The sequence below is a fragment of the Sus scrofa genome, chromosome 14 (assembly GCF_054392235.1).
Source record: "Sus scrofa isolate SSC_HxYL_T2T_F1_AM1 chromosome 14, Sscrofa_HxYL_maternal_Yorkshire_Landrace_v2.0, whole genome shotgun sequence".
Taxonomy (NCBI): Eukaryota; Metazoa; Chordata; class Mammalia; order Artiodactyla; family Suidae; genus Sus; species Sus scrofa.
This window is the reverse complement of record NC_139396.1, coordinates 50,786,847-50,814,362: the sequence shown is the minus strand read 5'-3', so window position 1 is coordinate 50,814,362 and position 27,516 is coordinate 50,786,847. Positions and strand designations below refer to the sequence as shown.

Here is a 27,516-nt window from a genome sequence, read left to right as displayed (position 1 = left end):
AAACCATGTCTTTGACCTACACCACAGCTCACAGCAATGTTGAATCCTCAACCTGCTGAGCAAGGCCAGGGATGGAACCCACAACCTCTTGGTTCCTAGTCGGATTCGATTCCACTGAGCCATGACGGGAACTCCAAGACATATTTTAAATATTTAGTTTAAAAATTTTTCAAACATTATTGTTTACACTCATTTATTTATTGGACATAATTTGAAACATGCTATATGTAAAACACTTAGATAGAGAAGAGTATTACAGCAGTGGATATCATAGAAGCCCCTGCCGCTGTTCTTTGTGTTTTAAGTGACTTGCCAAAAGGATAAAACTTTAAGGCAATATATATCCATGGCTAGAGTGGTTATACCCATGGATAGCCAATTTATAGCAATGTTTGTTTATACTTTTTCTTGGAGCTATCCAAATTCTTTACAAACATGTATGACTTTTATTATCTTAGAAAATGTACTTTTTTGAGGTTCCAGCATTGCCGTGAGCAATTGTGGTGTGGGTTGCAGACGCAGCTCGGATCCCATGTTGCTGTAGCTCTGGTGTAGGTTGGTGGCTACAGCTCTGATTGGACCCCTAGCCTGGGAACCTTCATATGCAGCAGGAGCAACCCAAGAAATGGCAAAAAGACAAAAAAGAAAGAAAAAGTACTTTTTAAAGTCTTACTATGTTAATACTTCCACAACTATCCTTTAGAAAGAAAAGTGTTTTACAAATTGAAAACCTCAACACCCAAAAAAGACCAAAACAAATAACCAAAGATCAATCTCCAACTTACTTTTCCATTCTTGATTTCTTCTCGAGCTAGTTGCACAACCCTTTTAACTTTGGATGCAATGCACAAGTATTTAAAAAATCTCTGGTGAGCAGACCAGAACTGACCCCACATGGATTTCTTCATTCGTTGCTCAGCATCAATCAGATCCGCAGCTTGCTGAAAACGCTCTCTGGCAATGACCCACTGAAAGTGCACAATCAACATTTTAGATATTTCAATCTTTTGAGTGCGAATTATTTTTAAATGAGCAATTCAATAAAAATAATGTTACATGCAAAGTATCATTTAACATTAATTTAATGAAGCAGGAGTTCCCGCTAGGGTGTGATGGGATCAGCAGCATCTCTGCAGTGCCAGGACACAGGTTCAATCCTGGGCCTAGCACAGCCAGTTAAAGGAACTGACATTGGGAGTTCCCATCGTGGCTAGGCAGAAATGAATCTGACTAATATCCATGAGGACGCAGGTTTGAACCCTGACCTCGCTCACTGGGTTAAGGATCCGGCATTGCCTGACGTGTGGTGTAGGTCACGGACTTGGCTCAGATCTGGCGTTGCTATGGCTGTGGCAAAGGCCAGAAACTACAGCTCCAACTGGACCCCTAGCCTAGGAACTTCCATATGCCTTGGGTGCAGCCCTGGAAAAAAAAAAAGATCCGGCATTGCTGCAGCTGCAGGGTAGGTGGTAACTGCGGCTGAGATCTGATCCCTGGCCTAGAAACACCAAAAGTGGTAGCCAAAAAAAAAAAAAAAAAAAAAAAACCCAAAAAACCAAAAAAACGCAAAAGAAAACAATGACGCATCTTCAGTAACTTGAGAATCTCTAAACCAATGTTTTTAGAATGTTCACAGAGTTGTCCCCAAATTCCTATTAACTAATGCAGTCATATTAGGAAAGTTACACTGTGATTTTTAAAAAACTGCAACTAGGAGTCCCCGTCGTGGCGCAGTGGTTAATGAATCTGACTAGGAACCATGAGGTTGTGGGTTTGGTCCCTGCCCTTGCTCAGTGGGTTAAGGATCCGGCGCTGTCGTGAGCTGTGGTGTAGGTTGCAGACTCGGCTCGGATCCCGCACTGCTGTGGCTCCGGCGTAGGCTGGCAGCTACAGCTCCAATTAGACCCCTAGCCTGGGAACCTCCATATGCCGCAGGAGCGGCCCAAGAAAAGACCAAAAGACAAAAAAAAAAGAAAAGAAAAAAAAACCTGCAACTGAAATAAATGGCAATTTTTCATAAATTGCTTTAACAAACAGAAAACTTGGAAAATACAGAGCCAGTGTATCTGTTGCTTTTTAGCAGAAATATACTGCTGTGGGCTGATAAACATTGCAATGGACAAAACTGGCTAACAGAAACTTGATCAGTGCAATAAAAGTACCAGGAGTTAAAATGCTCACCAGTTTGACTGCTTTATTATACATTTTAACATAGCTCTGAGAAAGAAGAACTTCCTCAATTTTGAAGGTCACTCCAGTAAAGCTCAGCTGTCGAGCAATGTACATTCCTCTAAGCTTCATATCCATAGCAACTATTTCCATGGCACCAACACCTCTGAATAAAAACACAGTATCATTAAATATAGTAGAGCTTTAACATACATGGAAGAGGTTTTAGCAACAACATCTCTTTTAGACTGCTATTGAGAATAAATAGTGTATACTGTCAATCGCATTACCTCCGTTCTACTGCCTGAATAAAATCACTGAATTCTCTAAATGGAGTTCCTTCACCCCATATTCCAAGACGGTTCATATAGGCCATGTTTCGTGGTTCAGAAGCACCTGAAACACCCCAAAATAAACTTACTGTAGTTGAAAAAAATTAACACACACGTGTGTATATGTGTGTGTGTGTATATATATATATTTTTTAAACAAATAACTACTTACCAGTGGCACTAGCATAAACAACTCTGGCTTTTGGTAATTTGTTCTGAAGCTCTAAAACTGCTAAGCCTGTCTTGGTTGGCTTCGAAGAACCAACAGGACATAAGTTTTTTGCTTTATGACATTCATCAAATACTATCTGAAAGGAAAGAATTAAGGAACATGTCACATTAGTAGCAAGCATCTCTGCTTTTTTGGGAAGAGTTAACTTTTATTTCCCTGAGGCTTTGGGAAACATTCCAAATTTCTAGGGTGGTATCTGGAGTTTAAAAAAAAAAAAAAAAAAAATCAAGATTATCAGAGGGAGGAATGCTGTTGATAACAAGTCCCCAAGCATTAACTTTTTTTTTTTAAACACCCACAAACCTTAACATTTTGCCAAATTTGCTTTAGATTTTTTCCTTAAGATAACAAATATAAATGAAGCCCTTTATGTGCCTCTCCTTGGTTTCCATATTTCCATATCCCACCCCACCCCCAGAGGCATTTACTGATTTGGGCAATAATTTTTTTTGGCTATGAGTAGAGCATGTGGAAGTTCTTGGGCCAGGGATCAAACCCACACCACAGCAGCACCCCAAGCCAAAGTGACAACACTTGATCCTTAACAAGCTATACCATAAGGGAACTCCACTTTGGCATTAATCTTAACTGGATATTTAATTCTTAATTAGAATGAAGGAAAGGACCCATTATAGTTAAAATAGTCCACCACACAGATAATTTTGGCAAATTCTGTTAAGTGAAAGCACAAGTGATTACCAACTTAATCAGCATTTCAAAAACTAGTGTTCCTCATGCAGGATGGTAAAAGGTGTGCTATGAGAAAATAATTTTGGAAATCACTAACTTTAAAAGGGAATAGAGAAGAAAAATAAAAATAAAAAAGAACAAAAAAGGAATTGGGTATTCAGACTATCCCATTCCTAATAACATTCTCCTAAAGCAGGGACCTAATTTCTGGCTCCCTCAGACTCTATGTAATCATTAAAGTTCTCATCCCAACCTAGTCTTTTTATTTAACCTCAGAATTCTTATTTTCCAAATGTTTATCTTTACATTAACTTTTGTGTCATTAAAAAATATAAAATTTGTTTCAAAGGATACCACTCCATCGAAGTCGTCACCGCACCAATGCAGAAGTTGTTTCAACCTCGTTTTATATTTACCACCAGACTGACTTTCACCAATAAGGGAAGAATAGGTAGCAAAAATAACACCCTTCTTCACACTCCCATTATGCTTGGAAGAAATTTTTCCATATTTAAACTAAAAAAGAAAAGAAATATTTATTATCTGAAATATTTATCCCATACAAATTTCTACAGTAGGAAACTGGTGGGACCATGATGGGTTTTAGGAAAATCAAAGGACCTTTTAAGATCATAAACAAAATTTCTCACATACATGTGTGTACACATATACCCACACACACACCCTCGCATATGTATATACGTACTTTAACCTATAAGGATCCAGTTTTCAACAAAGTTTCAAAATTAACAATATTCAATCTACAAATATTTATTGTGCATTTTATACGCAAAGCACTGTAACTGAGTTCTAAGGGATATATAAGAATTATGATTACTGTGCCCTTCTTCAATTATACTGAGTCAGAAACCAAAAATATTTCTAGGTGTCCGTTACATGTTTTAGTTCTGAACTGTTAGTATTCATTCAAGACACAGTGGCTTGTCACATCATGGCTCAGCAGAAAAGAACCTGACTAGTATCCATAAGGACACAGTTTCAATCCCTGGCCTTGTTTAGGGGTAAGGATCCAGCATTGCCATGAGCTGTGATATAGGCCAGCAGCTGCAGCTCCAATTCAACCCCTAGCCTTGGGAACCTCCATATGCTGTGGGTATGGCCCTAAAAAACAAAAAACAAAACAACAAAAAAAAAGAGACAGTACTTTTACCTACCAGTCTACTTAGTAATATTCACCCAAAAATGTCAGTGATGGGCAGAGCAACACTGAAGCAACTTAAGACTCACGCGGAAAATAGATTAACATTTATTTATTGTCAAAGGGCTAACAGGGAAGCACTTAACTTGTTTTGTCTATTCTACCCTTTTGACTCCAAGAATTAGTACACGGTAGGAGGCCAATAAAGATATACTAAATGAACATTAAGATTCTAATCACATTAAACTCTGCTTCTTGACAATGAAACACATTTTCTTCCCCCTGACAGAATTTGTTTTAACATAAATACAGGTACAAGTATACACAAGTCCATCTGAACATACATATATCTAAACCAATCTCCAAACTCCAATTCTCTGAATGCTGCAATGGGAACACCACTTGTCCATATATATTACACTGCATCCTTATACTTGGAGATATATGAGTTTCACCCATGTAAAGTTACTTCAGAAACAGACAAAAAGAAAGGAAAAAAAACCGTGAAGACTAAGAGAATAAACCCCACAAAAAGAGACAATGCTTATTTTGTTTGCCACTACATAACCCTACCTGAGGTATTACTTGAAACACAGTAATCCACAAACCAACAATAGTGGCTAGCCCTCACTTTGCTTTCTGTAAAATAACTCAATTAATCTTAAGAACTCTTGAAGAAGAAACTATTACTCCCATATCTCACAAATTAGTCAATACCTACTGAATGACTAAATTGATAGAAAATTTTCATACCTTATTTAATGAATGGACCAAAATGTTTTTTGCTCCAATATCCCTCAAATCTCTTTCAGCATCATACTTTAAATCATTTGAAACACTGAACCTGCAACCAGAAAAGGGAAAAGAAAAATATACAAATCAAATGCAAATTCCATCATTCTAGCATCACTCAGGAATAAATAAAAGCAGGCCTAAACACTTCAAAAAAATACACCTACTCACTAAAAACCCATCCCCATATGTTGGATTATTCACAAATGAAAGCTTCCATAGCCAGTTTTTAAGCACTTACCACAAAGCTCTTTTTCTACTCAATAAGTAATTTTCATAGATGATTCCTGCTATTGTCCTTCCTTTTCCTACACCAGCACCATCACCTATTAAGAAGCCAGCACGATCCCCATTAGGTAGGAATGTTTCATGTTGCTGGAAAATAAAAAATTGGTAATGAATTACTCCTTTAGATATTTTGGCAATTAGTCTTTCATACATTGTTTTAGGGATATATTAACATTACTTCATTACTTTTATATAAATGGCATATGGTTAGCTTAGTGTGGATACTTTATATCTACTATATAAGCATATTTGTTTTACTTTACTGCATTTTTTTTTTTTTTTTTTGGTCTTTTTAGGGTTGCACCCATAGCATATGAAGGTTCCTAAGCTAGAGGTCAAATCAGAGCTGTAGCCACTAGCCTATGCCACGGCCATAGCAACTCGGGATCTGAACTGCTTCTGCAACCTACACCACAGCTCATGGCAAAGCCAGATCCTTAAGCCACTGAGTGAGGTCAGGGATCGAACCTACATCCACATGGATACTAGGTCAGATTATTTTCCACTGAGCCACGACGGGAACTCCTACCTTACTGCACCCTTTACCTTACTGCACTCACTTTACTGCACTTCAGTGGAAAACTGAAGGTCTCTGGCAACCCTGTGTCAAGCAGTTCTATTGGTGCCATTTTTCCAACAACATTTGGTCACTTGTCTGTGTGTCACATTTTGGTAACTCTCACAATACTTCAAACTTTTTCATTATTATTTTATGTGTTATTGTGATCTGTGATCAGTGATCTTTGTTTCCACTGAGCCACAAGGGGAACTTCTGTGATCGGTGATCTTTGACGTTACTATTTTAATTGTTCGGGGGCACAACAAACCCTGTCCATCTAGGACAGTTAACCTAATAAATGCTGAATGTGTCGTGACTCCTCCAAGGACTGACCATTTCATCTCCCTCTCTCCCTCTCCTTAGGCCTCCCTATTCCCTGAGATACAACAATACTGAATTTAGAGCAACTGGCTTCTTTAAGCATTAAAGTGAAAGGAAGAGCTGCATGTCTCTCACCTTAAATCAAAAGCTAGAAATTATTATACGTAAGTAAGGATGCATGTTGAAAGCTGAAATAGGATGAACGTTAACTAGGCCTCTCACTCCAAACAGTCAAGCAATGAATTCAAGGGGAAAATTCTTGAAAGAAATTAAAAGTGCTACTTCAGTGAACAAATAAGAAAGTGAAACAGCATATTGCATTAAGAAACTTGTAGTGGTCTGAATTAAAGATCAAACCAGCCATAACATTGCCTTACGACAAAGCCTAATCCAGAGCAAGACCCCCAACTCTCCTTAATTCTGTGCAGATTGGCAGAGGTGAACAAGCTGCAGAAATGTGAAGCTAGCAGAGACTGGCTCATGAGGTTTAAGGAGGGAAGCCATCTCCATAACATAAAAGTGCAAGGGGAAGCAGCAAGTGCTAATGTAGAAAGTACAACAAGTTATCCTGAAGACCTAGCTATGATGATTAATAAAGGTGGCTACACTAAACAATGACTTTTTTTTTTTTTGGTCTTTTTAGGGCCACACCTGCGGCATATGGACGTTCCCAGGAAAGGGTTCAAAATGGAACTGTAGCCGCTGGCACATGCCACAGCCACAGCAATGCCAGATCCAAGCTGTGTCTGCAACCTACACCACAGCTCACAGGAACGCCAGATCCTTAAGCCACTGAGTGAGGCCAGGAATTGAACCTGCATCCTCGTGGATACTAGTCAGATTTGTTTGCGCTGAGCCATGATGGGAACTCCTAAACAATGATGATTAATAAAGGTGGCTACACTAAACAATAGATTTTCAGTGCAGATAAATCAGCCATCTATTGGAATTTAGATGCTATGTAGGACTTGCACAGCTAAAGAGAAGTCAATGCCTGGCTTCAAAGCTTCAGAGGATAGGAAGACTTTTTAGGGGCTAATGCAGCTGGTGACTTGAAGTTGAAGGCAATGCTTATTTATTTCCCATTCCAAAAATCCTAGGGCCTTTTAAGAATTATACTAAATCTACTCTGCCTGTGCTCCAAAAGCAGAATAACAAAAAGCACATCTGCTTACAACACGGTTTACTGAACATTTAAAAGCCACTTTTGAGAACTACTGCTCAAAAAAAAAAGATTCCTTTCAAAATATTACTGCTCAGTGATGATGCACTCAAAAGATCTGATGGAGATCAATGTCATTTTCATGCCTGCTTTGTAATACAACATCCATTCTATATAGCCCACAGATCTAAGAATAGTTCAGCTTTTAAGTCTTTCTTTTTTGGGGGGGCAGGGGGGAGGTGCCACACCCAAGGCACACAGAAGTTCCTGGGCCAGAGATAGAATTCATGCCACAGCAGCAAAGAAAACACCAGATCTTTAACCCTCTACACCACCTAAGAATTACAGTATTAAAGTGGTTTTTCCTTTTTTTGGGCTGTGCCTTCGGCATGTGGAAGTTCCTGGGCCAGGGATCAAACCCACATCAGAGCAGCAACCTGAGCCTCTGCAGGGCCAACATTAGATCCTTAACCAGCTGAGCCATAAGGGAACTCAAAACATTAAAGTATTTTAAAGTTCATGCATAGAGTTCCAGTTGTGGCGCAGTAGAAACGAATCTGACTAGGAACCATGAAGTGGCAGGTTCAATCCCTGGTATCACTCAGCAGGTTAAGGATCTGGTGTTGCCCTGAGCTGTGGTGCAGGTCGCAGACGCAGCTCAGATCTGGTGTTGCTGTGGCATCATAGGCCACCAGCTACAGCTCCAACTGGACCCCTGGCCTGGGAACCTCCATATGCCGAAGGTGCAGCCCTGAAAAGACCAAAAAATAAAAAAAATAAAGTTTATGTATGCACACTTTTTTTTTGGACATAATGCTATTCCGCACTTAATAGACATTTTAGTGTAAACACTAAATTTTACATGCACTGCAAACCAGAAATTTCATGTAACTTTTTTTTTTACTGTGATGTATGTTTTATTATGATGGTCTGGAACTGAACCTGTCATATCTCTGAGGTGTGACTGTATTTTTTCTTTCCACCCTCACATGTAGCAAGTAACTAAAGCTAACAAATTGGTGGGCAGTCTTCCATAATTCTTTCAAAGACTGCACAATCAAATACAAAGTTTTTTCTGGCCGTGCCCATGACATACAGAAATGCCCAGGCTAGGGATCAAACTCATGCCACAGCAGTGACCCCAGCCACTGAACCAACAACCCACTACATCACAAGGAAATTCCCACAGGTATTTTTAATTTTAATACATATTCCCAGTGAATTCCAAAAAGGTTATGACAGTTTGTTATTTCCACTAGAAATGCATTCCCCACATCCACAGCACCCTTTAATTTTCCTAACACATGAAACTTCCATAAAAATCAAGTTCTGGAGTTCCTGCTGTGGTGCTGTGGATCAAGAATCTGACTGCAGTGGTTTGGGTCACTGTAGGGGTGCAGGTTCGATCCCTGGCCCAGAGCAATAGGTTAAAGAATCCAGCAGTTGCTGCACCTGTGGCTGAGATTCAATCCCTGGTCAGGGAACCTCCATATGCCATGGGTACGGCCCTAAAAAGAAAAGAAAAAAATCACACTCACAAATTTTTCACGCAAGGAAAACTTAACTTTGAAATAAAACAACTATATCGTATGAACTAAGACTAAAGATAAAATTGTAAGCAGTTATAAAATGTTATAGCTTACCTGAGCTGCATATGTAATTGCTTCAAGCTGTAATGCTGATAACCAGCCATTATCAATGGTTTCTTCAGAAATAGATGTTTTGTACCAAACATCAGGAGGAGTAACACTGGATAAAGAGCTAGTTTCAACTACTGCATCTGGGTGACGTAGGCCAATTTTTACTAAACAAAAATTTAAAAATACTTCATTTTAATTATTCTAAGTAATAACACTCCCAGTATTACCACAGAATATTGCAATATTTCTCCTCCAACACAGAAAATGTTAAGTAACTATACGCTCTGGGATCCTATGTAAAGTCAATGATTGGCAATGAAGTACTCTTTAAATCTGACTAAAATGACCTATTTATCAATTACTTATAGTTTAAACAGAGACTTGCTGATGGAAAATGATCTAGAGGGAGTTCCCATGTGGCTCAGTGGATTAAGAATCCCACTAGTATTCATGAGGATTCAGGTTCGGTCCCTGGCCTTACTGAGTGGGTTAAGGATCTGACATTGCTGTGAGCTGATGCGGCTCAGATCCCAAGTTGCTGCAGCTGTGGTGTAGGCTGGCAACTGCAGTTCTGGTTTGACCCCTAGCCTGGGAACTTTCGTATGCCACAGGTACGGCCATAAAAAAAAATAAAATAAAGATCTAGAAAAACACCACAGTTCATACCACTAGGTTCACCCTTATTAACAGAACATAATCCTAGATTAAAGCACCATTTTAAGTGACCAGAAAACTATAGGATGTTGGAATCCATACTAAGGTAAACAGATTTTTGGTTTAAGTGGTCTAATTAGTGACTTTTTAGAGAGACAAAGAACATATGAGAAAAATTCTAGAGACAAATTCTAGCCACAGATTTTTTTCCCCTTCTTATCCTATAAAATGAAAAAGTGAAAAAAAAAAAAAAAATTTTTTTTTTTGCCTTTTCTAGGGCCACTTCCCACAGCATATGGAGGTTCCTGGGCTAGGAGTCCAATTGGAGCTGTAGCCACTGGCCTTCGCCAGAACCACAGCAACATGGGATCTGAGCCACGTCTGCAACCTACACCACAGCTCAGATCCTTAACCCACTGAGAAAGGCCAGGGATCGAACCCGCAACCTCATGGCTCCTAGTCAGATTCGTTAACCACTGTGCCACGAAAGGAACTCCGAAAAATTTTATATAAAAGCTAAAAATTAATTTTCAACAATACAGTGGCCACTAAAAAAATGAATCACAGTCATGGAAAAAGGGTAGTAGAAATGGTGTTAATGTAAACCACTGAATTCAAATAGCACATTTTAAAGATGTCTGAGTTTTTAGAATTTCTTCTCCTAAGCCATATAAAGCTAAGATATATGTTTACATTTCTGTAATTTACTATGATTTTACAATCACTGCTGATATGAGCAAAATTAACTTGAAAGGAAAAAGCTTTTTAACTCTTGGTTTTAAAAGACCTCATTCTAAAACAAAGTTCTAAATTTGCGTAGGAATATTTTTTAAAAAGCAGAATTTTCATGTAGCTATTTTAAAATATACTATAGTTTAAAACGTATTATATATAAAGCTCACACTTTTCAAATACTAAGGTACCCAATAGGATAGATCATAATAGATAGTAATGTCTGTGGGAAGTTTTTATAAGTTCAAAAGGAAATCAGAAGTCTTTCATTACTTTGACAAATCCCAAAGACATACATTTTATTGGCATATACTCTGCATAGGTTTCCGCATGACCCATTTCTTCTTCGTCTTCTTCCTCTGGTTCATCTTCCTCTTTCACAACAGGGACCTTCTATAACAGAGAGAGAGTAAAATCAACTCTACATCCAGACACTGGAGGCCCAAAGAACAGGAATACCCACTATCTCTAATCTCGGAAACATGCCATACAATACCATTTTTGTATTCCCTAAAATCTAGGTCATACTTTGTGACTTCTTTGCATCTCCAATGATGAGCACAGATAATCCATGACCTACCCTCACCTCAAACACACAAATGGATCACCAAAAGGGCTCCGCTATCTTCTTAAACTACTTTCCCCCTCAATACCCTCCCTGAAGCCCAGCATTCTCTCTAACCTCCTCCAGTCCTCACTCTTCATTCTAATACCAGAAATAGAAAGAGCAAGAGATGTGGAGAGAAGAGAAAAGGTGGATGAGCCCCAGAAGCACATCCTACAGTGTCATGGGCAGAAACTCTCTTTAAATGTCGCATCCCACCCTCTTTTCAATTCATCTCCCAAGTTCCCCTGCCAGGGATCAAATACAAGCCACAGCTAGGACTACAGCTGGGACCTATACCGCAGCTGCGGCAAGGCTGGATTAATGCATTGAACTAGGCCCAGGACTGAACCTACGCCTCCACAGCAACCCAAGCTGCTACAGTCGGAGTCTTAAGCTGCTGTGCCACTGTGGGAACTCTAGGAATGCTCTTTATTCACACATGCTTGATCAGAAAAGAGTGTAGGGAAGAACCTATGAGAGCTGGTATACCAAGGAGGGGAGAACAACAAAGAGAAGACCCAGTCAGAACACACACAGGTAATGCCAAGGATAACATGGAATTAAAAGGTAAGGTCAAATTCCTCTTTTACTTATTTTTACTAATTTATTTTAATATAGACTACAGCAGCATATGATGACACACAGATGCTCAATAAACGTGGGAAGGAAAAGGGAGACAGTAGATAAACATCCAGCCAACATCAACCCAGAGTCCTTAGAAAAAAATCCAAAAAACTCCAAACGCTCTCAGAAAGTATGCTAAAATGAAACCCAGTTTCAGAAACAAAGACACAAAATGGGGCTACCAAAGAAACAGATACCAATACAGTTCTGCTCTTGTTTGTGTGGCCTAGGGCAAATTACTAAAACTCTTAAGTCCTCCCAATCCCCTCCTTTGCACCTTTTTACAAAGTAGGAATGCAAACTATGCTAAATGACCATAGCATCCATATAGCATAGCATCCTTTCTCCCTTTATCTTTTATTTCCCTACTGAAAAAAAGAATTTACCATGGGTATAACTGGAGGATTAATTGGTCGCAAAATGCAGGGACAAGGCTTATATTTCTAAGCCAGCTGGATATAAAATGGCAGCAGGTAGCAAGCTTAGGGTCAAGGAGATACATGAAGGGGAGGGAGACTGATACTGGGGAATGCCTGACCAACACAGAAAGTAAATGTTCAACTCTAGGCATGTTAATACTAGGTGGGAAATGTGTGCCCGGTATTGTCAGGTACTATTTTTCAAAGAGGACCTAGAAATTGGGATTTTTATGGGTTAACAACACATTTAAAAATTTTCAAAATAATGTGGACGCCAAACAAAACACATCTGTCAACTGGTTTTGGTCCACAGGTTACCAGTTTGCAATCTCTGTTAGATATTTCTTAACTGCTAGAACAATATGGAAATTTTGGCATGCTATTGGCAACATGGGCTGGACTGGGAATTTGGGCACTAATGTTAAAGAAAAATGCATTCCTATTTTCCAAAAAATCAACTTTCAAGTAAGCTGCTGGCATACAACCATTAAATAAACTGATACTGGAGTTCTGCGGAGCATCAGGTTAAAGATCCGGCGTTGTCACTGCAGTGGCTTGTGTGGCAGCTGTCATGTGGGTTTGATTCCTGGTCAGGGAACTTCCACATGCCATGGGCAGGGCCAAAAAAAAAAGTAAACTGATAATGCCAGCAGTTGCTCTCCTGGTCCCCATTCAAAACCTCAGACACAGGTTGCTTTGCTATCTCTCCAATTCCATATTCCATTCCCAGTCTTATCAATCCTCTGATATGACAATGTACAATCACCTCCTATTTTCTTTTTTTCCTTCCCCTTACCCTTTCCAATCACCCTGTACTTATCACCCAACCTTCCAACCTGTCTTTTCTTCCCCATCCCAATCCATTGTGAGTCACTAACAGGTCCCTCTACACCTTCAATGGTGCTGCTCTAAGGCCCAAGTCCATCAAACACAATTCAGGACCCTCCACAGAGCCCCCAATTTATCATTCCAATTTCTTCCCTTAGCCAAGTATCCTAAGCACACAGCTATCACCTCCTCTGTGCCTATTAATGCTGCAGTTCCTTTCCTAAAATGCCCTCTCAAAGTTTCTCCACACTCAACACTCAAGCTCCATGATGTCTCCTCCTCCATAAAATGAAGTCTATGGGCTACTGAGTCTTCCTCCAAACTCATAACCCTTACTGAGAGCATCACAATGTACCTCTTGCTATGTCTTATATTATTACTTAAACCCTGCAGTGTTAAATTGTACGTATATTAAAAGGGAGAGTCAGAAACCTACCTCATAGGTAGGGATATACACTGCATAAGTATTAAATACATGTATAGAATCAATTTGCCTGAACCACACAAAAATACAGATACTCACCATAGTTGGGGAAAAACTCCTCATTTTCACATCATTTATCCATATTCTTGCTACTTCTTTATTAGAAGACTCTTTTTTTACTGTGCCATTGCTTACGTCAGCTGAGGGGGAGAGATAATTTATCTTTTAGAACAAAATCTCTATTTTCTTACAGTTTTTAAAAATTTCAGTAAGTTTACCCACTTCACAAACCAAATAATAAACCAATATGCTTACTGAATTAAGCGTAAAGATAAAAATATGAAAAACTGTATATAATTACAGAGGTAAAAACATTAGAAAACAACTTAAAAAGAAATGTGTGCACAGGAAATCTAGCAACTACTTATCAAAAAAACACCTTAACTAGAACACTGTTTTATTCAAAACAAGTTTATTCAAAACAAGTACCAAGAGCCAACATTACTCTAACACATTTCACTTGGTTCATTAAAAACAAACAAACAACAACAAAAAAAAACCTGGCGTTAACACTGAGAATCAGTCTCACCTGATTTGGAGGTACTTACTAACTTCCAAGGCAAAATAATTATTTCTGGAAAGGGAAAAAGACTAATTTGGGAACTATATTGTCTTCCTTCCCTCAGAATAAAGATCCAAACAAACAATGAAGCTGTTTTTCTTTTTTGGCTGCTCCAAGGCATATGGAGTTCCCCAGCCAAGGATCAGATTCAAGCCACAGCTGCCCCAACACCAGACCCTTAACCCACTGTGCCAGGCTGGGGATTGAACCTGGGTTCCAGCACTCTAGAGACACCACTGACCCTGTTTCACCACAGTAGGAACTCGTTCAAACTACTTTTAGATATAGCAGTAGAACCTCTCATTCAGAATATCAATCAAAGTGGAACTGCTTCATTGAGGATTCCAAAACCCCTAAAACTAGCCTCCATCCTTCAAGTATCCCTGAAGCACTCCCAGTACCTGGTATTCACAACGTGAAAATCACACCTGGAGAACTAATTAGCACCTTATGTGTTCTACTATATTGGAAGTACTTCGGCAGCCTGTCACTTGGGACTACAAAATAGCTAGGATTAAAGTATTAGCAAAATAAGGAAGCTGGTATAGAGATAACAAATTTATTTGGGAGCACAGATTTGTTTAATATGACTGTAGGAGAGCCAGCAAACAGCTCATAGGAAGAGTTATACAGGAGTTCCCATCGTGGCAGAGCAGTTAACGAACCCAACTGGGATCCATGAGGCTGCAGGTTTGATCCCTGGCCTTAGTGGGTTAAGGATCTGGCGTAGCCGTGAACTGTGGTGTAAGTCCTAGATGCTGCTCGGATCCCATGTGGCTGTGGCAGCTGCAGGTGTTGCTATGGCTGTAGGCCCACAGCTGCAGCTCCGATTCAACCCCTAGCTTGGGAACCTCCATGTGCCACAAGTGCGGCCCTAAAAAGCAAAAAAAAACAACAACGGAGTTCCGGTTCGGTCCCTGCGCTTGCTCAGTGGGTTAACGATCCAGCGTTGCCGTGATCTGTGGTGTAGGTTGCAGACGCAGCTCGGATCCCGCGTTGCTGTGGCTCTGGTGTAGGCTGGTGGCTACAGCTCCGATTGGACCCCTAGCCTGGGAACCTCCATATGCCGCGGGAGCGGCCCAAGAAATAGCAAAAAAAAAAATACAAAAAAAAAAAAAACAAAAAACAAAAAACAAAAAAGAGTTATACGACTGGAGCTCAATTCAGAATCCAAAGAGAAACCCAAAGAGCTAAAGGGTTCAAAGGTGGTAGCACTCACACAGACAAGAGAACATGCAAAACCATGCAAATCCTTGCTCTTTACAGTGTCATACTTTTAATGTTCTTCCCTTTCAACAAGATGACCCTTTCAGAGATCCTGCTGTGGCGCAATGGGATCAGTGGCGTCTTGGAAATGCTGGGAAGCAGGTTTGATCCCCGGTCCAGCATAGTGGGTTAAGGATCTGGTGTTGCCAAAGATGCAGCTTTGGTGGCAACAGAAGCTCAGATCTGATCCCTGGCCCAGCAACGCCATATGCAACAAGGCAGCAAAAAAAAAAAAAAAAAGACCCTGTCCTACAATACAAACATTGCTTTATCTTTAGCATTCACTTACTATGTTTCTTTTTCAGCCCTGGTCTAGGCTAACAATTTCTCAGGCTTCCACACAAGGATGGCCCTGACTTACAGCCTTTTGTCCTTTAAAAATTACACTGCGGGAGTTCCCGTCGTGGCTCTGTGGTTAACGAATCCGACTAGGAACCATGAGGTTGTGGATTCAATCCCTGGCCTTGCTCAATGAATCCAGCGTTGCCATGAGCTGTGGTGCAGGTCACAGATGCGGCTCGGATCCTGAGTTGCTGTGGCTGTGGTGTAGGCTGGCAGCTATGGCTCCAATTTGACCCTTAGCCTGGGAGCCTCCATACCCAGAAGGTGCAGCCCCAAAACAAAAAAACCCACACATTTTCTTCACAATGGAATAGCAGCAGTCTTTCTCATTAAATTCAAAGACTTTAATGAAAAGCAGCTTCCACTAACTGCTGATCATCCCCAAGTCTTCCAAGAGCCATTTCAGATGGTGCCCTGCACCTCAGCTAAGTCAGGGCCATGGTCATGCTCTCCATGGCAAAGAATGGAAATCAGTCTTAAGATGCTTAAAATGATTTCTCAATGGGCATCTGGCTGCCAGGCTCCACTTAGTTCAGGACAATAACCCAAGAGTAAAACTACAGCCACAAGGCACAATGGTACAGATTCAAACTCAAAGATTATCTGATTTTTTAAATTACATTTGTCACTAGAGACAAAGTTAGTTCTGAATCACCCTACAAACATCTCTTGCCCATTCCTTTAGAATGCCCCAGCCTTAAAAACACACTGACATATCTTAACTAAGAGAGACAGTTTACTCTGTTGAAAACAAAAAGACTTACTGGCTGCTGTTGCAACTGGCTGAGCAATATTGGCTGGTGGCTTCAGTTTCATTAGTTCATTCAGACTATTATTTTTTAGTAGGTCCTTCAGTTGAACCTGGTCTTTTGAAGGTGCAGAGGTCATGGCATTTCGCACTGCTGGTGCTGAGACCGAGGGACGTGTGTTTGCAGTAGTTTGAATAAATTTTGTTAAAGTGATGGTTTGCCTATTCGTTGTTACAGGTGGTGTTTTAGTCATTACAATTGTAGATCCCAAGGTTGGAAGCTGATTTATTTGATTCAGCACAAATGTTGTCGTAGATGGAGGCTGCTGCTAGAAAAGAAAACCATACACATCACACCCGTGAAATTCTTTATTCTCTAATCAGACCATAGCCACAAACAGAGTGGTCCAAACGCAGCAGTCCACTTTTTAAAGTCCATTTAAAAATCTAAAATGGACTTAAGGCGCAGTGGAAACAATCCGCCTAAGGAACCACAAGGTTGCGGTTCGATCCCTGGCCTTGCTCAGTGCGTTAAGGATCCGGCATTGCCCTGAGGTGTGGTGTAGGTCGCAGACATGGCTTGGATCTGGAGTTGCTGTGGCTGCGGCATAGGCCAGCAGCTACAGCTCTAATTTGACCCCTAGCCTGGGGATCTCCATATGCCACGGGTGCGACCCTAAAAAGACAGAAATACAAAAATAAATAAATAAAATAAAATAAAATTGACTTAAGAATCTCACCTAACCATTGGCACTTCATTTCTAATATTAACTATTAGACTACTTGGGTAGCTATAAACTACCGAGTTAAAACACACCTTTGAGGAAAAGAAGGTATGATAGTAGTATTGGGGGCAGCGAGCATAAAATGAGACCATCCTAAGCAAGCTGTGATGTACAGTAACCCACATAATACAGGGACTAGGAACATAATTTCTAATCCCAGCACTGACTCAACTAATAAGATAACATTTGGCAATTCACTCCACCTCTGGAGGCCCACAATCTCTGAGGACCATTTTCCATTTCTAACACTCTATAATTTCTGTTCAATGCTTTGTCTGCAATCATACAGATTCCACTAACATTTATCTTAATAATACCAGTAAGATAATGCCAACCAAGCACAGTTGTTTTAAATTCCAATGGTACATGAATGATCCACCTAGGTAAATTACAAATACTAACAATAATGTGGATGCTTCCTTTGAGACTAAGGCAAAGCTACACAGCATTTTATTTTTTATAGTTGGGGAAGGGAGTAGTTAGGAAAAAAACGAAATAAAAGGTCAAGATTTGAGGACAACAATGTCTGCTACAAGTAACTAAAGTACAATTAAGATATTTTTATAAATTTAAGTCTATTTCCACTTCCATTCCCCTTCAAATTATTTATTTCTCCATGACTCCTCTACCAAGAATCTTTTAGATTACTATCACTTTTGCTTTTTTATTTTTATTGTCTTTTTAGGGCCATACCTGCGGCATATGGAGGTTCCTGGGGTAGGGGGCAAATAGGAGCCGTAGCCACTGTCCTACACCACAGCCACGGCAACGCCACATCCGAGCCATGTCTGTAACCTTCATCACAGTTCATGGCAATGCTGGATCCTTAACCCACTGAGCGAGGCCAGGGCTCGAACCTGAGTCCTTGTGGATGCTAGTCAGATTCGTTTCCGCTGAGCCACAACAGGAACTACAGATTACTATCACTTCTGAATATAACTCTCAACAATAATTTATCACAAGTTACCAAATTTTAACCTAATAGTTTACCCAATAGTTTTATACCACTAGGCTTAAGTTAATAATTGCTATGGTTAAAGCAAGGTCAGAGGAACTCTATATTTAGAGAATAATAACAATCACAAAAATTACATATACCAATAGACAAAAGCTGAAATAAGTAAAAATGAAAAGTGTAGTAATGTGTAGTTCATCTTTACTTCACAAATTTTGTATCATTTGTAATAAATAAACTTAAAAAATGTTTTTTTTCCTAATTATCTTTTGATCGGCATTACTCCATAAGAGTGAAAGAAATGTTTTATAAAGGGAGGTGAGAGTAGAATACTGGGAAACAGAAAAAAGCAGAAATAGTAAAATAAAACTATTTTATATCAAAGATTATTTTCATACTATAGGCCTAAACTATTTTCACAAATCTAAGTAATTCTTACCCTAACATTTAATAATGCTGGAGTAGATACCGTCTCTGGTTCTTGTTTAACAGGAACTGCTGCTTCAGTCTCCAAATTTAGTTCTAATGCACTAAGTGGCACTGACTGGAGAGAAAACAACATCAGAGAAAGAAATAAAGAATGATGGCAGTGAATTCTGTTTCAAGAACAAGAGATTATTTCATTAAAATAAAAATTTTTCAAGCTTTACATTCAAATAGAATGTAAAATCACTGGTATCAGGTATAAAGTAACAATCTTTGCAAGCATAACATCCACTAAACTACACTAACACCAGAATCTTATTTTTGCTTTCAGAGAATGTGTATACTGAAACCTTAGAAAAACGCTCCTACAAAGTAAGAAGACAACTATTGAGATTAGTGATCCTCCCACAATAACTCTAAGCAACTCATCTCTTACTTTTACATTATGTATCAAAGCAGAAAATGTCCTGATATTCATTGCAAGTGTTTTTCGCCTTGTGAATGAAGACTAATACTCAACATAAACATGACAATTCACATAAATATTTGAAATTAAAGCTTGGAGTTCCTGTTGTAGCTCAGTAGGTTAAGGACCTGACATCTCAGTGAGGATAAGGATTTGATCCCTGGCCTTGATCAGTGGGTTCAGAATCCAACTTTGTGGTAAGCTTGGCTCCAATTCAACCCCTGGCCTGGGAACTTCCAAATGCTGCAGGTGTGGCCATAAAAATATATAAGTAAATAAAATTAATACCTAATTCTGTAAGAATAAATTAAAATTTAGAAAAAAATCACTTTGGGGAGCTCCCCTTGTGGCTCAACAAATTATGAACCTGAGTATCCATGGGGATGCCGGTTCAATCCCTGGCCTTGCTCAGTGGGCTAAGGATCTGGCATTGCCATGAGCTGTGGTGGTCACAGATGTGACTCGGATCCCATGTTCCTGTGGCTGCGGCCTAGGCCAGCAGCTGAAGTTCAGATTTGACCCCTAGCCTGGGAACTTCCATATGCCGAAGGTGCAGCCCTGAAACACACACACAAAAAAAAAAAAAAGAAAAGAAAAGAAAAAACTCACTTTTTACAGAAGCTTTGGAAAACTCTTACCTGTTGTACTGGAGGAGTAGGTGTCAGAGTTGCAAGCCCCGCATCTCCACCATCAATATCAAAGAGGTCATTCGGACTAATTCCACTCTCACTCAAAGCAGCAAGCAGTAAATCTTGCCCTGGCTCCACCATCTTTAGAAAAAAAAATATTAAATAGTAACATAAAATACTTAAAATGACAACTAAATCTCTTCTAAATATAAACCAATATTTTCTACCGATCCATTCATTCAATATTTACAAAGAATCTGCAACATATCAGGTAAAAAAAGGATGAAAGAGAGTAATAGTCTCTGATCTCAAGAAATTCAAATTAAAGATGTGGTCAGGAGTTCCTACTGTGGCACAATGGGTTAAGGATCCTGCACTGTCTCTGCTTCAGCATGGGTTCCATCCCCAGCCGGTTGCACTGGGTTAAGGATCCCACACTGCCACAGCTGTGGCATAGGTTGAAGCTGTGGCTGGGACTGAAGCCCCGGCCCAGGAACTTCCATATGCTGCAGCTGTGGCCAAAAAGGAAAGAAAAAGAAAGGACAGACAAGTACATAAATCACAGCAAGAGTATATGTCTACAAAATGCTGAGAGAACAGAGAAGGAAATGCTAAATTCACCTGAGAAGAGAGGTTACAAAGATGACAGTGGAGCTGAGTCTCAAGGAAGAATTCCCCAGGCAGACAAGGATCTTCTGGAAAGTGCATTCAAACTCACGGGGACATAAAAGACACTGGCACCCTAAGATGGCTAGAGTAATTTAATTCCACATGGGTAAGAAAGCTCAGAACAGAAATATAAGGTTCATGAAGGTGATGGCAAGAGACAATGAATTTATCACCCATAGACTTGTACCCCATGCTAAATAGTCCATTTACTCCTGTGAGTAACAGGGGTCACTAAAGGATTTTCAGATAGAGAACATAGTCAGATTTGTGACTTAGAAAAATTACTCCACAGCAATGTGGAAGCAAACTGAGAATTCACAGGGTAAGATGCAGGGACACATCTTAGGCAACTGCTACAAAAGACCAGGAAAAAGATGATGTGCAGGATGTGGAGAGAAAGTAGGGGGAATGGCTTCCAAGTCATTTAAGGAGAATCCATGAGACTAAGTTTAAATGAAAGCTCAAAATGGAAGAATGTGAAACACACAAAAAAAGCATGAATTGATGAATGATTAGAATTGAGCCAAGAGAAAATGAAAAAATAATGGTTGAGCCCAGGAGATCTTTCAGGTCTCATCTTTTAGATAAGGAATATGGAGTTTAGGGGGGAAAAATGCCTATTTCAATATATTTTCAGTTGGATTTTCCAACTGTACTCATAGGAACCAGATCAAACTATTCAACCACTAAGATGGATTTTTATCCATTTTGTAGGGAAAAAGTTGAACAGAGTTTTCTCAATTTTAACTTTGCTCATTAATTTATCCAAAATAATCAATTCATATATATAAACATGCTTACAGGGAATCTGACTTGTTTTTCTCAGAGGACTAACTTTTTTTTTTTTTGGCTGCCCTGAGGCACATGGAGTTCCCAGGCCAGGTATCAGATCTTAGCCACAGTTTTGACCTAAGCCACAGCTGTGGCAATGCAGGATTCTTAACGCTCTGTGCTGGGCCGGGGATCGAACCCTTGTCCCAGAGCTCCCAAGAGGCTGCCAACCCTGTTGTGCCAGTGGGAACTCCTCAGAGAACTAATTTCATATTACATAAATAATACACTAGCAGTTCCCATTGTGGCTCAGGAGTTAACAAACCCAAATAGTATTCATGAGGATGTGGGCTCGATCCCGGGCCTCGTTCAGTGGGTTAAGGAGCCGGCATTGCCATGAGCTGTGGTGTAGGTCAGATGCAGCTCAGATCCCTCATTGCTGTGGCTGTGATGTGGGCCAGCAGCTAGGCTCTAATTACACCCCAAGCCTGGGAATCTCCATATGCCATGAGAACGGCCCTAAAAAGACAAAAAAAAATTAAAAACAAAACAAAAAACTAATCGTCAGCTAGTCATCTGCTCTCAGACCAGGCAATAGAATTAAATTTGTTTCATTACGTCCTACAAAAAAAAAAAAAGTAAAAAAGTGTTACCCAAGAATACCGTGAACCATGACTTCCAATACATAAGAACTACTATTTTAGATGAAAGCAATAGTGAAATTCTCTACTAGGTAGATCTATGTTGCATAAGCTTGTAAATTATTTAGAAACATGTTCTAAAGGAACTATGAATGAGTTTAAGGTGAAAACCACAGAATCCAGAAAGTAAACTAAGGGCAGACTTATTTAAAGGATAGGAGGAAGACCACATGGCCCAAAGGAGACTTCCCCAAAACTTTTCAGAAAAAAGAAAAGTCTAAGGAAGAATACATTCTTAGCAAGCAGGAGGAAAGAAAGGGAAGTGACAACGACTAGTATCTTTTACAAGCCTGGCAGTGTTAGGTCCCTTATGTATATCACTAGCCCATGACAACCCTGAGCAAGACAGGTATTATAATTCTAGAGATGAAACTGAGGCTCAAAAACCTTAAATTACCTGCCCAAGGTCACAACCATATCTAGACTGTTCAAACTCCCAAAGCCCATGCATTCCCTTTCCAATGAGTAAATCAAAAAGTCAATGTTGGTACCCTATGAAGTTCCAATACTTAAATGCCAGTCTGAGATTAAAATTGGAAAGGGGGAAAAAAAAAGACAAATAAAATTGGAAAGGTCTAATATCATTAGTATTAGACAGCAAAATGAAAGTCATATGAAGGAACTAGATGATAGAGGAGACAAATAGGAGAAATGTCCTAACATGGATTTAATATAAAGATTTTTTTAACTACTCAATGAATATTATTACATTTATAGTTGTATGACGATCATCATGGATTTAATATAAAGATCCATTTTTCTAATACAGACATGGTGGACCATACTTTACAAATCAGCCCAGTATGTACCACAAATACGTACTGAGAGAAATGAACCAATGCTTTGAAAATATTTTCAGGAGTTCCCGTCATGGCTCAGTGGTTAACGAATCCAACTAAGAACCATGAAGTTTCGGGTTCAATCCCTGGCCTTGCTCAGTGGGTTGGGGATCCAGTGTTGCTGTGAGTTGTGGTGTAGGTTGCAGACACAGCTCGGATCCCGCATTGCTGTGCTCTGGCGTAGGCCAGTGGCTACAGCTCCAATTGGACCCCCAGCCTGGGAACCTCCATATGCTGCGTGAGCGGCCCAAGAAATGGCTTATGGCTCAGTGGTAACGAACCCAACTAGTATCCATAAGGATGTAGGTTCAATCCCTGGCCTCACTCATCGGGTTAAGAATCTGGCGTTACCGTGAACTGTGTGTGGTATAAGCCAGCGGCTACAGATTTGATTCAACCCATAGCCTGGGAACTTCCCACTAAGTATGCTGCAGGTTCAGCCCTAAAAAGCCAAAAAACAAAACTTTCATTTATAAAATTTCATTACGACTGTGGGGATATGGAGTCTTGGCCCACTTGCCATGGCTAATTTCGACCTAGATTAACAATTTCTTAGATTAACAAAATGTCATTTTTATAAAATAAACATTGGAAATAATTATTTATTCAAAAGTAGGGAAATATCATTAATTAATTTTGACAAAAAAAAAAAAATCAATGAGGGAGTTCCCATCGTGGCTCAATGGTCAGCGAACCTGACTCGCATCCATGAGGACTGGGGTTTGATTCCTGGCCTCGCTCAGTGGGTTAAGGATCCAGCATTGCTGTGAGCTGTGGTGTAGGTCGCAGACGCAGCTCAGATCCCGAGTTCCTGTGGCTCTGGCAAAGACCAGCGGCTATAGCTCTGACTGGACCCCTAGCCTGGGAATCTCCATATGCTTCAGGTGTGGCCCTCAAAAAACAATGAAAAGTGTTGCTGAATTTATGAGGGGTTTTTTTTTGTTTTTTTTTTGGTCTTTCGTCTTTTTAGGGCTGCACCCGCAGCATGTGGAGGTTCCTAGGCTAGGGGTCTAATTGGAGCTATTGCTGCAGGCCTATGCCAGAGCCACAGCAACACCAGATCCGAGCCAAGTTTGTAACCTACACCACAGCTCACAGCAACGCCAGATTCTTAACCCACTGGATCAAACCCACAACCTCATGGTTCCTAGTCAGATTCATTTCCACTGCACCAAGATGGGAACACCTATGAGTGCTTTTTGAAATACATTTTCTGAACAATTAATTGGCATTAAAAGTACAAAAATAGGAGTTCCCGTTGTGGCGCAGTGGTTAACGAATCCGACTAGGAACCATGAGGTTGCGGGTTCGGTCCCTGCCCTTGCTCAGTGGGTTAACGATTCGGCGTTGCCGTGAGCTGTGGTGTAGGTCGCAAACGCAGCTCGGATCCTGCGTGCTGCGGCTCTGGCATAGGCTGGCAGCTACAGCTCTGATTCGACCCCTAGCCTGGGAACCTCCATATGCCGCCAGAGCGGCCCAAGAAATGGCAAAAAAAAAAAAGACCAAAAAAAAAAAAAGTACAAAAATACCAGGTTCCTGAAGTGGCGAAGCAGAAACGAATCTGACTAGTATCCACAAGGATGCGGGTTCAATCCCTGGCCTTGCTCAATGGGTCGGGATCCAGTGTTGCCGTGAGCTGTGGCTCAGATCCCCCATTGCTGTGGCTATGGTGTAGGCCAGTAGCTGTAGCTCTGATTCAACCCCTAGCCTGGGAACTTCCATAAGCCACGGGTGCAGCCCTAAAAAGAAAAAAAAAAAAAAAAAAAAGTACAAAAATATTGTCATGGAAGGGAGGAATTTGGAGTAAAAAACTTGTGTTCATAGAAGAGATGGCAAAAGTTATAAGCAACATTATCAAGTGATCTACTCAAGTCATTCAGAGGAATCACAATTTGAGACTCTCCAATCTGAGAAGTGACCTAGTAGTGATGCTGTCTAGGTGAGAAACATTGTCTTTTACAAGCTATTAATGAAAAGAATTTTGATTTTATATAGGACTTATATACACAAACAAAATCTAAAGATCCTTTCTCTCAAGCCAATTGAACGCAAATTCTCTACTTGCACTTTTTTGCAGTGAGAAGGGGGAAAGTAGATAGAAAGGAAACATCTATGCCATTCTCTAACTCCATTAAGCAAAACCCTTAATATTTAATCATATTCCTATTTTCAAACTACTAGATTCAGAATTTCTTTTTCTTTCTCTCTCTTTTTGTCTTTTTAGGGCATCCATGGCATATGGAAGTTCCGAGGCTAGGGGTCAAATCAGAGGTGTAGCTGCCAGCCTCAACCACAGCAACAAGGGATTTGAGCTGCATCTCTGACCTATACCACAGCTCATAGCAACAATGGATCTTAACCCACTGATCAAGGCCAGGGATCGAACCTGTGTACCCATGGATACTAGTCATGTTCATTACTGCTAAGCCATGATGGGAACTCCCCAGAATCAGAATTTCAGAGCTTAAGTTGAGAAAGCTCTTACAAGGTTATATTACTCAATTTTCTCATTTTACAAACAAGTGAGATTTATTCCTGAGAGGAAAAACAGTTTTTTCACTTTGAACCCACTAAGTATAACATGAATCCAAACACTGTTAGGGAGTTCCCGTTGTGGCACAGTGGTTAACGAATCCGACTAGGAACCATGAGGTTGCGGGTTCGGTCCCTGCCCTTGCTCAGTGGGTTAATGATCCGGCGTTGCTGTGAGCTGTGGTGTAGGTTGCAGACATGGCTCGGATCCCATGTTGCTGTGGCTCTGTCATAGGCTGGGGGCTACAACTCCGATTAGACCCCTAGCCTGGGAACCTCCATATGCCGTGGGAGCGGCCCAAAGAAATAGCAAAAAGACAAAAAAAAAAAAAAAAAAAACACTGTTAGGTGCAAAAGAACAGTTACAGTGTGTCTACAAGAATTTTACACACCTCAGGTGACATTTAACATGTATCAATCTAACAAACCCAAAAGTTACTAACCATAGAGTGATTCTAAATAGAATCACAAAAACAAACCAAAAAAAGTGGAAAACAAAAAGATTCCACTTTTATCATAAATGTATTTGAAAATATCACATATTTCAAAATAGTACACCTATGAAAGCATATATAATAAGGAACAATAACACAGTAGCGGGGAGAAACTGAGAGACATCCTTAGCAGGAAGAGAATCCTGAGAAACAATACCCCATTAGAAGAATCAAAGGACACAGTTCCCACTGAGAATACCAACACAGAAACCTATCAACAAGGACAAGGTTCCTCTTGTTGACACCAAAGCAGATCTTTACAGCTTTGGGCAGATACAGGGATGTATCTGCAGTGGCAGCAGCACACCACAGAGGTTGAGGAGACTATGAAGTCAAGTGAAACCTGGTTTCAAATAAAGGCTGTGTCATCCACCAGTAGTATGATATAGTCAAATAATAACTTTTGTGACTCAGTTTCCTCATCTCCAAGTAGGAATAAAAACAAAACCTCATAGGATTGCTGTGCTGAGTAAATGTTAAAGCTACTTATAATAAGTATTAGCTACTAGCTATTAAGTATCATTTTAATAAACATTACTATCATGTTCAAAAATGATTTCTTTCAAATTGCTTATGCAACATTTTACCTCCAGAATACAAACTTTACTTGTCGGCAATTTATTCAATAATTAAGTTCCACGTTAGTTCTCTAAAATACTAGCTCCCTTTTCCCCAAGTGTCATACACCTGGTTTGTCCAGCTAATCAGTTAGTGTATCTAGAGGAAACTGGTGGACATCTTCAAATGTCATTTAAGAAGTATCTCTGGGGAGTTCCCGTCATGGTGCAGTGGTTAACGAATCCGACTAGGAACCATGAGGTTGCGGGTTCGGTCCCTGCCCTTGCTCAGTGGGTTAATGATCTGGTGTTGCCAAGAGCTGTGGTGTAGGTCGCAGACGCGGCTCGGATCCCGTGTTGCTATGGCTCTGGCGTAGGCTGGTGGCTACAGCTCCGATTCAACCCCTAGCTTGGGAACTCCATATGCCGCGAGAGCGGCCCAAATAAATAGCAAAAAGACAAAAAAAAAAAAAAAAAATCTATTAAAAAAAAAAAAAGAAGTATCTCTGGGAGTTCCCATTATGGCGCAGCAGAAACGAATCCAAACAGTATCCATGAGGATACGGGTTCAATCCCTAGCCTTGCTCAGTGGGTTGGGGATTCAGCATTGTGGTGAGCTGTGGTATAAGTTGTAGACACAACTTTGATCCCAAGTTGCCATGGCTGTAGTACAGGCCAGCAGCTGTAGCTGTGATTCGACCCCTAGCCTGGGAACCTCCATATGCTGCAGCTGTGCCCCTAAAAAGCAAAAGACCAAGTATCTTTGCCTTAAAAGTATTTTTTCTCATTACTTAATAGTGCTAAGCATGTCTGATTTTTGATCTAGCGTCAACTTTGCTTTTATGTAGCCAGGATGTGATAGATGACATTCAGTTTAGGAATTTGAAGGACAGGACTTACCATTGTGGCTCAGTGGTTAACGAACCCAACTAGTGACCATGAGGTTTTGGGTTCAATCTCTGGCCTCGATCAGTGGGTTAAGGATCTGGTGTTGCCGTGAGCTGTAGTGTAGGTCGAAGACGCAGCTCAGATACTGTGGTGCTGTGGCTGTGGCATAGGCCAGCAGCAACAGCTCTGCTTCA

The 27,516-nt window shown here is 40.2% G+C and overlaps 1 protein-coding gene and 1 long non-coding RNA gene across 9 annotated transcripts in view; one reads left to right on the top strand and one right to left on the bottom strand.

The window, feature by feature from the left end:
• The window catches only part of LOC146396545 (uncharacterized), a 179,840-nt gene extending 162,548 nt beyond the window's left edge, over nucleotides 1-17,292 (top strand). Inside the window, exon 4 of the long non-coding RNA XR_014827381.1 lies at nucleotides 17,228-17,292. This is a non-coding gene — a long non-coding RNA (uncharacterized LOC146396545). The remainder of the gene's footprint in view (nucleotides 1-17,227) is intronic.
• The window catches only part of SBNO1 (strawberry notch homolog 1), a 62,520-nt gene that overhangs the window by 30,864 nt on the left and 4,140 nt on the right, over nucleotides 1-27,516 (bottom strand). The window contains exons 2-14 of one of the 8 annotated variants that reach the window (XM_021073992.2): nucleotides 19,881-20,012; nucleotides 18,790-18,894; nucleotides 16,627-16,939; nucleotides 13,732-13,832; nucleotides 11,027-11,123; nucleotides 9,348-9,508; nucleotides 5,616-5,749; nucleotides 5,336-5,426; nucleotides 3,778-3,939; nucleotides 2,674-2,809; nucleotides 2,460-2,565; nucleotides 2,182-2,335; nucleotides 786-968 (exon numbers count right to left, since the gene is read on the bottom strand). In XM_021073992.2, coding sequence (XP_020929651.1) covers nucleotides 786-968; nucleotides 2,182-2,335; nucleotides 2,460-2,565; nucleotides 2,674-2,809; nucleotides 3,778-3,939; nucleotides 5,336-5,426; nucleotides 5,616-5,749; nucleotides 9,348-9,508; nucleotides 11,027-11,123; nucleotides 13,732-13,832; nucleotides 16,627-16,939; nucleotides 18,790-18,894; nucleotides 19,881-20,012 — 1,875 coding nt within the window. The remainder of the gene's footprint in view (nucleotides 1-785; nucleotides 969-2,181; nucleotides 2,336-2,459; nucleotides 2,566-2,673; nucleotides 2,810-3,777; nucleotides 3,940-5,335; nucleotides 5,427-5,615; nucleotides 5,750-9,347; nucleotides 9,509-11,026; nucleotides 11,124-13,731; nucleotides 13,833-16,626; nucleotides 16,940-18,789; nucleotides 18,895-19,880; nucleotides 20,013-27,516) is intronic. The other 7 variants (XM_021073994.2, XM_021073993.2, XM_021073995.2 and 4 more) reach the window with 7 other exon arrangements.